General features: G+C 39.5%; 1 protein-coding gene across 10 annotated transcripts in view; it reads right to left on the bottom strand.

Annotated features, from left to right (window-relative positions):
* usp9 (ubiquitin specific peptidase 9) overlaps positions 1-13,510 on the bottom strand; it is a 46,177-nt gene extending 32,667 nt beyond the window's left edge. For all 10 annotated transcript variants that reach the window (XM_015965956.3, XM_015965959.3, XM_015965958.3 and 7 more), the window contains exons 1-4: positions 13,277-13,510; positions 7,499-7,767; positions 571-716; positions 61-140 (exon numbers count right to left, since the gene is read on the bottom strand). In XM_015965956.3, coding sequence (XP_015821442.1) covers positions 61-140; positions 571-716; positions 7,499-7,600 — 328 coding nt within the window. In that variant the 5' untranslated portion in view covers positions 7,601-7,767; positions 13,277-13,510. The remainder of the gene's footprint in view (positions 1-60; positions 141-570; positions 717-7,498; positions 7,768-13,276) is intronic.
* Positions 13,511-13,824: the final 314 nt, after the last annotated feature.

Here is a 13,824-nt window from a genome sequence, read left to right as displayed (position 1 = left end):
GCTACAGACCGTTAAAGGTAAATGCCAAAGTAAACTGACTGAAAAACAAAGCTTTCTTGCCTTTTTTACTCAGGTCTATAGCAGCTTCCAAGAGGACTTCTAGCTCTCCTTTTGGCAAAACTGGAACAACCCACCGAGGCCTAGAGCATCAAAAAGAGTGAATCAGTAAAAACACCAGCATACAAATGAAAAAGTACATTTATTGCTTTAATTGCGTTTAGCCAAATTTCTACAAGATGCATCACTGATGATCATTTTAACTCTGAGCAATGTGAAAGACTCAGTGTATATGTGTAGAAATGTTTAATCTACATACAATTCTTGAAATTAAAAACAGGTAGATTCATGAAGTTATCAATTTCCTCAGCCTAGAACAACTCAAATGTGTGCTTACAGTGAAACCTGTAGATTCATGATAATATAAAAGGCATAAAGAAGAGCTCAGAGGAAAATAAGAGAGGGTAACCAGAGTGTCTGGGAGGTTTTAATATTTAATCATTACTGTAGAAAGGTACAATGGCTCAGGTATGACTCTAAAAGCAGCTTGTAAGTCAGAAAGCAAGTAAATACCTGTTGATCATGTCATCAAGCTTGGCAAGGTCAGTGTGAGGAAAAGCAGGCTCTTCCTCTTCCAGCTGAGGGGGGGCATCCCCCTGGCTCTGCTCATCTGGGGGGCTCACTGGAGAGTTCTCATTAGATGAGTTAGGAGATGATGTCTGGGGGGGGATAAGGCAATTAGTCAAACTATGGACTGGAGTTATTGAAGAAAGTGATTAAACAACACAGAAAACCAGATTCCTGTGAGAGCAGACTAAAGCTTGGTTTATGCTTGACACGTCCGCGAGGTTCGCACGGCTCCGCGCAGCAAAATTGCGTCATTTTAACAACCACGCCCCTCCACCGCGTCTCCGCACGGCCCAAAATTTCCGCACCGCGCACCTAGGAAATTTTCTAACCATGTGGACAGTCGGACGCGGAAAAATATGGCGGACCAGCAAGAACTAGTATAGCAGAGGTTCATAAATACAGACATTTGTATGATTCAGCTCTCAAAGATCGCCGTGATCAACATGTTGTTAATAATTCTTGGAGAGAAATAGCTCACACTGTCGGAAAAGACGAGGATGCTGTTAAAAAATGCTGGAATGCCATGTTGTAAACAACAGTAATTTTTACTTCTACTGTGGTGTAGTGTTGGATGCAAGCCGTAGAGCTCCATGCTGCCCCGTTCAGTTTGGGAGAATATTGGCTCACCGCAGAGACAAGCCGCATGAACCATAAACGCTGTAAGTTGTGAAGCGCGTTCCATCCGCGAGCCACATCACCAAGCCGAAAGTAAATGTGTCAAGCATAAACCAAGCCTAAGAGTTTGTATTTGTTGTTAATAATAGTCACGCACATTTAGCCTTACACGTTCTAAGCAGGGGATCATGCAGGACTGAAAACTTTCCAACTGGCCAATGAAACACTTTAAACTGCCCCCCCCCCCCCCCCCCCCCCAGGAAGTAAATATACACTAAAGCTAAGTGGCTAATTCACAACAACATATCTTTGTTGACTTGCAGCAAGTGAAGAAAATCTGAATCTACCTGTTTGAACTGAAAGATGTTTAAAAATCAAATCTGACGAAGAACAAAAGACTTATGGGCTGAGGGGCTACATCTGAGTGCCATTTGCCAATTAAACTCAGGAGTCCAGTTTCCTAACAGGGGCTCTTTAGCGGACAGCAGCAGGGTTGAATTGATTACAGAATTTTTCTATTTTTTTCATTTGTGCATTAAACTTCTGTCATGTTAATAAGCTGCTAAATGAACCATAAACACCAGAATGGACTTTGGTTATTTTGGCAAGGGCAATTTATGATGAAATATAGAGGAGCAGCTACATTTTTACCAGCACATGTCTGCCGTCCTCCTAAATAAGTGTGTTTGCTAATAAAAGCAATACTGCAACACAACAGCAATGGCACTACAACAGCTGCATGTCACTGTATGGAACACAGAAACATGAAATTTGCAAAACTTAAAGCAAATACTACTGTTTTTCTTTTAAAATGTCTCAGTCACAACCATATTCTCACCAGTCATTCACACTTTCTGGTACATCCTCTGCACAGACAAGGACTTTTTCATAGTGTCTTGTGAATTGTTTAAAAAGATCCATAAATTGTAGCTAAGTTTAAGGGCAAAGGTCCAGGATCTTATATAAGCTCTTAGCTCAACAACTGAAATGCCAAGAGGTTTTTGGCTTAAAGCTTCAAGCCCCAGACTAAAACGCACATTGTTCCAACACAGCTGCAGCTAACACTACCCTGAGAGTAGCTAACAATGGCAACAACTTAGGGCGTTAGTAGTAGGGCTGGACAATAATTCAATAACGACATATATCGATCGATATACGAATGGCGCGACAGAAAACAATGGTTCAATAAACACTTCAATTAAATGTTTTCTTTCTTTTCTCTATTAGAGCCTATCGAGTAGCTTAATACCAGAGTCAATACTTAATTCCATCCAATCAAAAATACAGACCAAGGCACGCTCTGCCACCAAGCCCTACTCTCAAACCAAAACGGACAGCAAGGACAGGTGGAGGAAATCATCAAGTAAAAAGGTTACAGTGGTTCACCAGCAAAGCGATATTTTGGTTTTTACATATCTGACGAAGAAGTCAATGATTGGTTGAAATTTTTTGCAGAGAATCGATTAAAAACAAAGTCTGACAACCAACTTGTTTTATCATAAAGTAATGACACAAATGGCCAGGGCTGCACTTAAAATATATTTTCTACATTTCTTTATAATTATTGATATCAATCAATATGATTTTTTTGCGGATAAGCAGACAAAAATGGATGGATGGATGGATGATGAATGATTTTTTTTATTGATATGCTTTTTTCTATATTGTCCAGTAGGGATGCACCGATGGATCGGCATTTGATCCCAACCGGCCGATAGCGCCCCTATCGGTTTTGATCTGAGTTTTCAAAATGCATCAAAGCAGACCAATCAGGTAAGGTTGTCACGGTAACCGGTGTAGCGGTAAACCCCGGTAAAAAAAGTTGACAATAATAATAACCGTCTTGTTTTTTAAAAAACTATATTATCTCGGTGGATTACCGTGGCTGCGGTGTAGGCGCAGTGACCCTTACCAGCCACCGTATCATCTGCTGAAGTTGCCAGAGGCACATGCGCGCTTTGTTTACAACCAAAACTTTCTTGAAGCTAAAGCTGAAATAATGGTCAAAGGAGGAGACAGCAGCGCTCAGGAAGACATTTTTTATCCCTCAAAGAAGACAAAGTCGGAAGTACGGGCATCTTTTGGATATTTGAAGAATGCCGAGGGACAGTAGATAGAAGACAGCTATCCTGTTTGCGGCACGTGCAGAAATCGTGTCTGTGAAAGGCAGCAATGCTTCAAATCTCATGACACATCTGCGTGACCATCACCCGCAACTCTACAGTCAACGCAAGGCAAGCTAACGTTAGCGTTTTAGCTAAAATGCGTGATCCGAGGATTTGGGTTGAGGGAGAAAGCAACGAGTCGCTATATAAAGCAGCCGCAGCGCCGCTACCTGCATATAAACCGTGTCGCGGACACCCCCATGTTGAAATGACGCTATGCATTACGGGGCTCCCAGGGGCAGATAAGAGTTGGTCTCTCTCCGAGAATAATTATGAATTTAACAATGATTACTGCCTGATGACATTTTCCCACATCTGCAAAGCTCACTGGAAGGACACAAACCGAGGATGATATTTTCCTGATATAGGGTTTATTACTCAAGTAAGGGTAAAAAAAAAAGTATCTGATTAGAAGGCTACTTGAGTACAGAGTATCATCTGATCTAATATTTTTAAAAAGATGACATCAAACAGACATAAAATAAGAAGTTATGGGCAAATATTGGTATTTTAAAGACTAAAGGGAAAAAATGTAAACAAATAAACAACATAATTACAAAATAACACATTTTAGGCAAAATTTAGACAAACTGAGGACAATATTTCCTGACATACAGGGTTTATTTAATTGTGTGAAAATGTAGCACGTTTAAAAAAATACCGCGATAATACCGAAAACCGTGGTAATTTTGGTCACAATAACCGTGAGGTTAAATTTTCACACTGTGACAACCCTAATACTAGGGCTGTAGCGAAGCCTCGGCGAAGCCTCGACGAAGTCGACGGCTCGATTCTAAAAATTTGTCGACGTCAGATCCGGAAGTCGACGCACCGCGCCCACTTGTTGCATCCCCAGGAGTTTGTAAATAGAGGAGGAATCTGCCTGTTTTTCCTCTAGTTCGCCCTCTTCTCCGCCTTCACTAACATCTCCGCCAAATACCGAAGACCCGGAACAACGTCCGTCCACTACTAGATTATTTTCCTGTTTTGCCCCTTCGTCTCCCGGCAACGGACAACAACTTCCGGGGTCAAATGCGCTGCTTCGTGCCTACCGCAGATGTAGAAAATCACCGGGAGCGCTTCTCCCTTCATTAAGGAGCTTCTTTCAGACATGAGGAGAGCTGTTTTGGTGGTAGCAGTCTCTCCTCCATGCTGGTCTGTTTGCTGCCGGGTGTTTTTGGTTTATTTAAACTTGGTAACTTGAACTTAATGTTGGTAAAGCTACTGTTAGCATCTTCGCTAACAGCTTCTTGCGTTGGGATAAGCTGTTACGTTTTGGTTTAGAGTTCATCTTTTTTGTGGTGTAGATCTCCCTTTCATTACATTTAGAGTGTTGTGGGTTTTCGGTTTAGTGTAAAATATCACCTGAGTTTGGTTTAACCCGTAAGACCACTCGCCTCACGCACATAAGTGACCAAAACAAAGCAGCATGGAGACACTCCATCTTCTACCACCTCTCAGGCAGCAGCCTGCACTCCCAAGTTCTACACGTCACCAGAACATAACCAACCAACACAATAAACGCAGTGTTATACAAAATGGAAGGCCTGTAGTGTTTATTCTCTTACAGTAAGAATTTATCAATTTTTTTGAGGAATTTATTTGAGATTTTCTGGTTTTTGTTAATTGTGCAATAGAAAAATAATCATTAGATTAATTTTCTAAATAGTCATTAGAATAGTCGACTATTCGATAAAATAATCGTCAGAATAATCGTTTTAAAAATAATCGTTTACCCCCAGCCCTACCTAATACAGACCATTTTAGATTAGGTTACATTTCCTTTATTCCCAGATTATGTAGTTTGTAGCACTCATTATAATGTTGTAGAACATTTCTGGCCAATCCACGTGATTGGTATCGGTGATCGGTATCAGTGATCAGCATTCTTTGATATTGGTATCGGTGATCGGCAGCGAAAAACCTGATCGGTGCATCCCTTAGTAGTGACTTTGAAGCCTCCCTACTGATCAGGTTCTGGTGCATCTTATCTGCTATAAAATCAGTTACTTTTATTTAACCTTTAAACTAGGGCTGCACGATATTAGGAAAACCTGCGATATTCGATAACAGTGCTTAATATTGCGATATCGATATTAATCGCGATAAATGAACAAATACTAAAGTATGCAGTGTTGATGTCGTCTGGCGTGTGACGTCTGCTCTGGGTTCAAAGCAAACAAAAACTAATGCATGAATTCCATTACAACATAACATTTTTATTGCAAAAATATGCAGCTGCACCTGCTACTGTATTAGCAGCAAAACAACAAACTGCATGCATGCAGTTTCTCAGTGACTTTAAAACATCACCTCCAACATAAAACTTTTTCTGATGCTCCAAATACAGAAAAACATCCCTTACCAGGGTTTTTTGAAGAAATAAAAAAATCTGAAAATAAGTTTAAATGTTAAATAATAGTTAACATCACTTACATGCAACAGCAAATTCTCTCATTGCTACTGAACATTTTCTCCACTTATGTGGTTATGATATAAGGCTGTTGCTGTAATTGGGAAGTGATCTGTGCTGGGCCAAACTAGGAGAATATTAAGATTTTCTGAGGGAAAGAGAAAAACAATTGTCTACCTTTCAGAAGAGGAACTGGCAAAAAAAACTACATGGAAAATTTGTGAAAACGTTTGTTTTTAACCCCAAATTGAACAAGTTTACCTAGATCTTAAAAAGCAGCTCAGATGATGAAACTGCAACTATGATTCTGATAACAAGTTAACAAATTGAACTAGCTCCTCTATGATAACCGGCTAGCAGAGCTTCTGACTGACAGTTTATGTGCAGCAGCAAATCAACTATCCTGATGAACAAGGTTATAAAAGCTCATAAATGAAAAATCACTTTGATGTGTGGGGGAACTTTTCCAGGCCCTCTTTAGCAGGGTGGGACTGGGAGGAGAGTGCTGTAGCCTTTAGCTGGAAGCTAACCGGAGCCTGGGGCCAACAGTGGGTTGGTTCACTGGCATGTGTCGGAGTCAGCCCGGTTATTATCAGCTGCTTAACGACACCGAGCGGACTCACATTTACGTTTGAAAGCAGCGCTGATTCCAGAAACCTCAGCACAAAGTGCGTTCGTTAATCTGAGCCAGCATGACGAATGAGGGAAGCGAGCGGCAGCGGAAAGCGGGGGCGGAGCGGAGATAGTGGAATTTTGGGGTAAGGGTCTACGTAGGGGGTGGGCGTATTACGTGAACGGACCCATCTGATTGGCCGCATATCAGAAGGGCTACATTTGATTGGTCAAATAATACTTCCACGTAAAAAACAGAGCTGGTTTACAAAAAGTTGATGTATGACACGGATCGAAATGTTAGAACCAAACATTTATTGCCGTTTTTGACGTGCTTTGCGATGGGCCTATCGCACGTCCTGTTATCGCGATGACGATAATTTTTCGATATATTGTGCAGCCCTACTTTAAACAAATGCTAGATTCAAGTGGAGCTCAATTAATGCCAAGCAAATGAACAGTGACATGTTGCTAGCAACAACTCTAGCTCCAATGATAGTTGGAAAACTGAGGACCAAAGTGTCTAAAATCAGAATTATTATGCAACGTGCTATGTTTTTATGCACATCAAAAGTACTGGAATGAAACACTCAAAAGAAATTAAGATATAAATCCATAAATATGCATTCAGACACTTGGGTGTATTCTCTTTGTCCTACATTAAATGACATGAGAGTTGGAATGAGAAGCTAGGTATCTGAGTATAGGAGGACTATGTAACAGACATGTAAAATGTGGGGGAGTGTAGTGAAGACTCCTTCTGCTTGCCTGACCTACATAGCCAGCTTGCCTCTCACGTCTCACTACAGCTCATCTTTAACCACCACAGGCCTACATGTGCACACGCACAATGACACACACACTTACACAATCACTCTAGAGAGCCTGTTCATTCATTGATTCACTGCCTCCCTTCTTCTCATCTTTTCAATTCTTACTGGCATCTTGTGTAAATGGGTAGAAGTAACACTTACTTAAAATGAACAAAAATGAACCATATCACTGCTTTGCTATAGTATGATGACCAACAAAAAACAACTAAACTGGATAGAAAACTGATACTCACATGGTTCTGTGGCAGCGGGGGTTGGCTCTGAGCATCAGGTGCCTGGCCTTGGCCCTGACTATCATTGCCCCCCACCGGAGAGCCACGCGTGGTGGCTGTCATGCTCGCCACAGGGCAGATCTTGGCAATCTTGGCCTCTTAGGGAGCGCTGGCCAGGAGGGAAATCACAGCCACCTCAGCTGTATAGCAGAGGGAGAAGAGCCTGAACACACGAGAGAGGGACACAAGCACCTGGAGGTCTGGGAGTGCTGCTGAGACCATTGCATAACCTGGAGAAGCAAAAGAAAGACAGGAATAATGAAAAGGTTGTTTCATTGTGTACTATGACTTTATTATCCTCAACCATGATAACCATATATAATCAGCTGCTTGCCCATACTCTGCTGAGGAACATTGTGATTTAAGGTTACATTGATTTCACTAAGAAGATGGTGAGTTTGTTAGCATTCAAGAATATTTAAGATGGGATCTAAAAAGCCCTCAAGATAGCTGATATTTAAAGGTAAATGTGTGCTGACCAAGGCCTCAGACCACGTAGCCTCCATAAATGCAGAAAGGTCCTGGTTTACTTAGTTTTAGTAGTTTACAACAGCTTTTATCATTGATGATCAGCATTATTGCTGTAATTTGAGAACACAATTAAAGTTCTGAAACATGCTACAACAAAACCTCAAGCTGAACATGATCACAGTCCAGTAGGATGTTAACTGTAAAGTCATCAATATGCACTCATAGCAGGATGACTGCACACCCATAACCGTGAGTTATACCAGGTCAACGAGAAGCTATACAGGGGTTCTGTAAACTTAAGATGTTGTTTAACACAAAAACATTTGGGTGATATGGTTTGCATAAACTTTCTTTTCAAATCATAACTGATTAGTTAGAATAAAGTGTTTTGTGATCCAGCTGAGTTTTGTTTAGCAGTAAATGTAAAAGTGTGCTATGAAAAAACACAAAGTTTGGGGCCAATTAAGTATGACACTGCTGCCCGTTAACACTGGCTTTATATTCATAAGAATCTTAAAATAATTTATATTAAAGAAATTATTTTTTTAACAAAAGGTCTATGGGATTTGCTGTCAAGAGACATCAAAAGATCAAAGTATCAATGGGTCTCGGAATATTACAATATTAATCTGTAGATAATTGTAAACTATCCACCTGTCTTGCACTGAAATATTTTAAAGGTGAGGAACACTGAAACCATTTCTTAATAATTATTTCCAATTATAATCAGTCACACTGAGACATACCGGCTGAACATGAAAATAATCTTTTAACCCTTTTTCCCGCATTAGCTTTTAAGAAATCGACGGTGAACTGCTAGGATTTGAAAAGCCTGACAGATCTACGACACACACTATCACCAAATTCATCTTGACAATGTTCTTGTTTTAGCGTCATCCAGCAAACAGCAGAGAACATATAGGCTAGTAGAAACTAACAGTTAGCATTAGCAACTCCAACACATGGCAGAACTCCTTCATGCTTGTCTTATTTGTGGAGATAAAACATCAGTGCTGCAGAGTAAACTGAGTCAGTGGTAGAGTCGCATTGCTGTTATCCAACCAGAGATGAGATGTCCCAATATTAGGAAATAAGACTTCAAATCCTGGCGTCTGAAGCTCTCCTCTGATGTGGCTACTTTGTAGTTCCTGAAACTGTTGCACCAGAGCTTTTTTCCCTAGAGTACGAGTTACAAGGCATTCATTCCTACTATAGACCACTACAAATAAAAGTAGAGGCCGACCAATATGGGGTTTTTTTAAGGCCAATGACGATTTTTAAAGAATTTAGTTGCAGATTGTCGATATCTAAAGCCGATTATTAAGGCTGAGATATATATATATATATATATATATATATATATATATATATATATATATACAAACACACACACACACGTTTTAGCAGCACATTGAGCAAGACAACTGAACACTCACTGTGTGCAATATAAATTAAATAAGTCAATACATTTCTTAATATTTATTGAACTTCAAATAGAAAACAAACTCAAAACATTAACAATGTTCAAACTGTTTCAGAACTATAGAAAATATAACAATAGAAAAAAAAACAAATTCAATTTTTTATAAGTGTTTAAAATAAAGGAAATCAAACAGTACCCAGAATAATGGTGCAAAATGGTGGCTGGTCGAGGTAGAATCTTCAAGAAAAAAAATCACAAAGTAAAGAACACTACCGCATTGTAGTAAAAAATAAAATCTAAACTATACATTAAAAATTGTGCAAACATTAAACACCAAACTTAAAGGGATAGTCCACACAGAAGTAAAATTTTGTCTGTTAGATTTCCTAGAGTTAGATAAGTGAGAAAAAGGATTTTGTAGCCAACAAGCACAGTCATTCTATGCTAGAACCTTCCTTGTACTCACATTATTTTATGCTAAGCTAAAGCAAAAATAAACTGCTTTTCAGATCAGGAGAATGACTGAGCTTGTTAGCTAAGAAATCATTTTTCTCACTTATCTAACACTGGGAAATCTAACAGACAAAATTTCTTTTAGGGGTAGAATATTCCCCAGGGTTTCCCTCAGCACTTTATAAGCCTGGCAGCCCGCCAGGCTTTGCTTGGCCACCCGCCAGGCTAAGCGTTGTGCCCCGCCCCCCTCCCCGACACTAGTGTCCGCTGACACGAACGGCGCAACGAAACTAGAGCCCTCCATCAGCTGATACTGGTGAGAAACAGCAGCGGAACATGTGCAAACCCCCCCCCCCCCCCTCCCACGCTGCAATGAAAAGCAAGTTATGTTCAAGTTAAAGGGAAGCCTGACAGTGCAGAGACTGCCCCCATACACCCCTTTTACCACCACTGCGTTATCTTTTGTAAAAAGGACGCAATTGTGCAATATTATCACCATGGTCTGGACACTTATAAACGAGCCAAGGCTCCCAGATGCCGCCTCACCTTTGCAGAAAATTGGCATTATTGTTTTATAAAGAGGCTGTTTTGATTAAGCGACTGATTAATATAAAAATGCATCAGCTTTAGAGTTCTTGCAAACAGTCAGTGAAGTAGACACCATTATTTTAAGTTAATTCATAATTTTTACGATTCTTGCTTCAGGTTCTTGACTTGTTCAAGTGAAATACAACTGTTTTCCTCCACACCACCTAGTGTGCACTGCCTTAACTAATAAAGCCAGCGAGCACTCAACACAATTTCTAAACTGTTATTGTGTATGAAGCTGCACTTGCATGTCCTCCAGTTTTGAACAAATATTTGCAGTTTGGCCTCATGTCCAAAAAAAATGACAACACATTTGACTTCCCCAGCATGTTGACAATTCAGACTTAAAGCTTTTTCATTTTATTATTTTGATGTCATGCCATAATTGGAACTTTATACCAGTATTTTGTATTTTTATATGCAAAACTGTGGTTAGCAATAAATTCCAAAATAAAACAATATGCCATCTAACATTATTAAAAACAATCAATTAACGATATCAATAAATGGAAACTGGAAGTCACCAAAAACATAAAACAGCAAACACCTGTCCAGTGTTTGTTTAGAAAAATTTAACTGAACAAAGCACTAACTATAAAGTTAGTAATGCACCGATATGAAATTTCTGGGCCGCTACCGATATTAAGATCACTGTTCTGGCCGATAACCAATATTTGCCGATACCGATATACTGTCATTAATTCTTCTAAAATCAGAATATTTTGTACGTAATGATAATCATTAAAGCTGAATTTACATTATTATGTACACACAACACACACATTTACAGTTCTGAGATGATTTTATTTACTGTTCACATGACTAAACAATTACACATCACCCACTCACCCTCTGAAACAGGCAAACAAATGGAAACGAGATGGAAAAAATATTGGTTGTTAATATCGGCCCTGTTTTATTTATCGAACCGATACAGATGTTATAAAATGACCAACATCGACCGATCCCGATATTGATGCCGATATATTGTCTATCCCTAAATAAAGTAGAAATAATCTTTTATTACTGCAAGTTTTTATGAGCCACAACCAACTGTCAATTTGTGGCCTTTCCTGTACCTTAAATGATGCCTTCTCTTTTTTTGGTTTATTGGAAATTTAGATAAATAAATCAACAAATCTATATTTGCTACAATCATTTTTCTATTATGGACTACATGTTTTTTTCTATAATGGAAATTTTTTCTATAAAGGATTATACGTTTTATGTTTTCCTAGAAATATTGTTCATTACACCAAATTAATTAGGGTAATTCCAACAAATCTGATGCTACCATGACTGCTGTCAACCACACCAAGCAGGATGACAATAGCTGAACCCCTTTTCAATGTTTCAAATAAATAGGTTTAACTCAGAAAATGCTCATGCTATTCCATAAAAGCCAAGCTACAGTAAATGACTGTATTGAAAAGTTGATTTGCTAGGGAAAATTTATCAACTGAGTCCTGCTTAAATAAGAGAAAACAAAAACATTGTTTTGTTGATCAAATATGATGCATGAATCCGTCTTGTTAATTGTATTATAACAAACAAGTTATTCTAACAACTATATTTACTCATAGGTATACTAGTATAATTTCTAGTCAATATTTTCCATTCCACTACCATACAAATGATCTCGCGACGTGTAATAAATAATTTACGCAACCCGACACACATGAAATTCTCACAAGATTTGAGTCATAGAGTGAGGTGCAATACCGGCTTTGAAATGCTAGCCTCCAAGTTATTTACAGACATCTCGTTGATGGTTAAATCGGTCGGACAACAATACATTGTCAGTCTATAACTTTCTTTAACGCCACACAATCGAGATGCATTTACAAGGAAGTAGCATTGTAAACAAGCATCAACAGCTGGTGGTTTTGGTTTTGAACGCCTGCTGTATGGTTGGGTTCGGCTGCAGGTCGATCCACCCAGAAAGCCGAGCAGTGAGGCGGAGTAGGCCTTGTCATCCAAAGCCCACTGCGCTGATAAACGCAGGCCTCAGTGCTCCTTCGGGCCTACAGTTATATTCGCCCTGCAAACATTTGACGAGCTTAATTACACAGCGAAGCTGCTACATGACGGAGATTATTATCGATTAAACATCACTTTACACAAAGTTGTTGGTGATTGTGTGCCATGAACGCCATTTGCAACGAGCAATGAACGGTCGTGCTAACGAGCAAATGTAAACTGGTAATGCTAGCCAACTGTTAGCTTGAGAGCAAACATAGAAATTGCAATTATATAAACTACATCCTGTTATGACACAAAAATAAGTCTTAAAAATACAGAATTAAATCCCTACTTTAACTTGTTATGCAGTCATGTCCCGGTCCTAAAATAAGTAACTATTAGTGACAGAGGTGTCGTCTATTTCCTGAAATTTAACTGGGTGTTCTGATACCTCAAGTTATAACTAAGCTAAAAGAAACGAATAATAAAACGAAGGTCAGTTAGTTGATAAACCTTCAACTCGTGTTGTTTTCTAATTAAATTTATGATGAAGTATTTTAAAGTATACTGAATAATAACAAATGCCGTTAACTTGTAAACACGGAATGTTATAAGGAAATTGTCTCTCAGTGTGTAGACAGGTCCTTTTGCAGGTAGCTAACCCGTTAGCTTCAGTGATTGTAGCAGGGCAAGCTAACAGAACTCATGTACTATTCTGACCGTAAATGGAAATTTAATTAAGTTGACAATGCAAAAAACAGAGAAAAACAAAACAAGAACTGAGAAAGACAAGTAACACCAAATACAGTAATGCTACCTTCACTAGTAGGCTAACAACTCACCAGGAATTTGATATGACTTCCCCTCTATTCACGAACTACGTCCAGCTTTCGACGGTGGTGTCGTCGTATATATTACATAAACGTGGCCTCTTGTCAGTGACAGTCTTGCAGGACACAATTCTGTTACTAGAAAGATCCAATTCCTACGTTTTTTCCTCTGCTTCTGAGTGTTTTTCCTGCGTCACCGGCGCGGTAACAGCCCCCTAACTCTATCTATCCGGTTTCTGGGGCTTGTTGTCACCTCGGTCCCAGCAGTCACTCACAACTTGAATCAGCTCAACATGGCGGAAGCGCAGTCGGAGACAAATGTTTCTTCAGTAAAATAGGACTGGCGACCGTGTGAACTTCCAACACTCTGCGATGTCTATGAGCTGGTTTGCATCACACAACCCAAACGAGCTCTGCTAGCACAGCAACCGCTGAATGGAAAGGGCATAAAACCCCCTCTCAATTCCGAAAAGAGACTCCGGTTCCAGAAAAAATCCGATCCCGGCTTTGACCTAAACTAGACAAAAACAGAGGAGCAGCCTCGTTGACTTCATTATATC

Source organism: Nothobranchius furzeri, chromosome 14 (assembly GCF_043380555.1).
Source record: "Nothobranchius furzeri strain GRZ-AD chromosome 14, NfurGRZ-RIMD1, whole genome shotgun sequence".
NCBI lineage: Eukaryota > Metazoa > Chordata > Actinopteri > Cyprinodontiformes > Nothobranchiidae > Nothobranchius > Nothobranchius furzeri.
The sequence above is the reverse complement of the archived record's forward strand: the minus strand, read 5'-3'. Positions and strand labels throughout refer to the sequence as shown.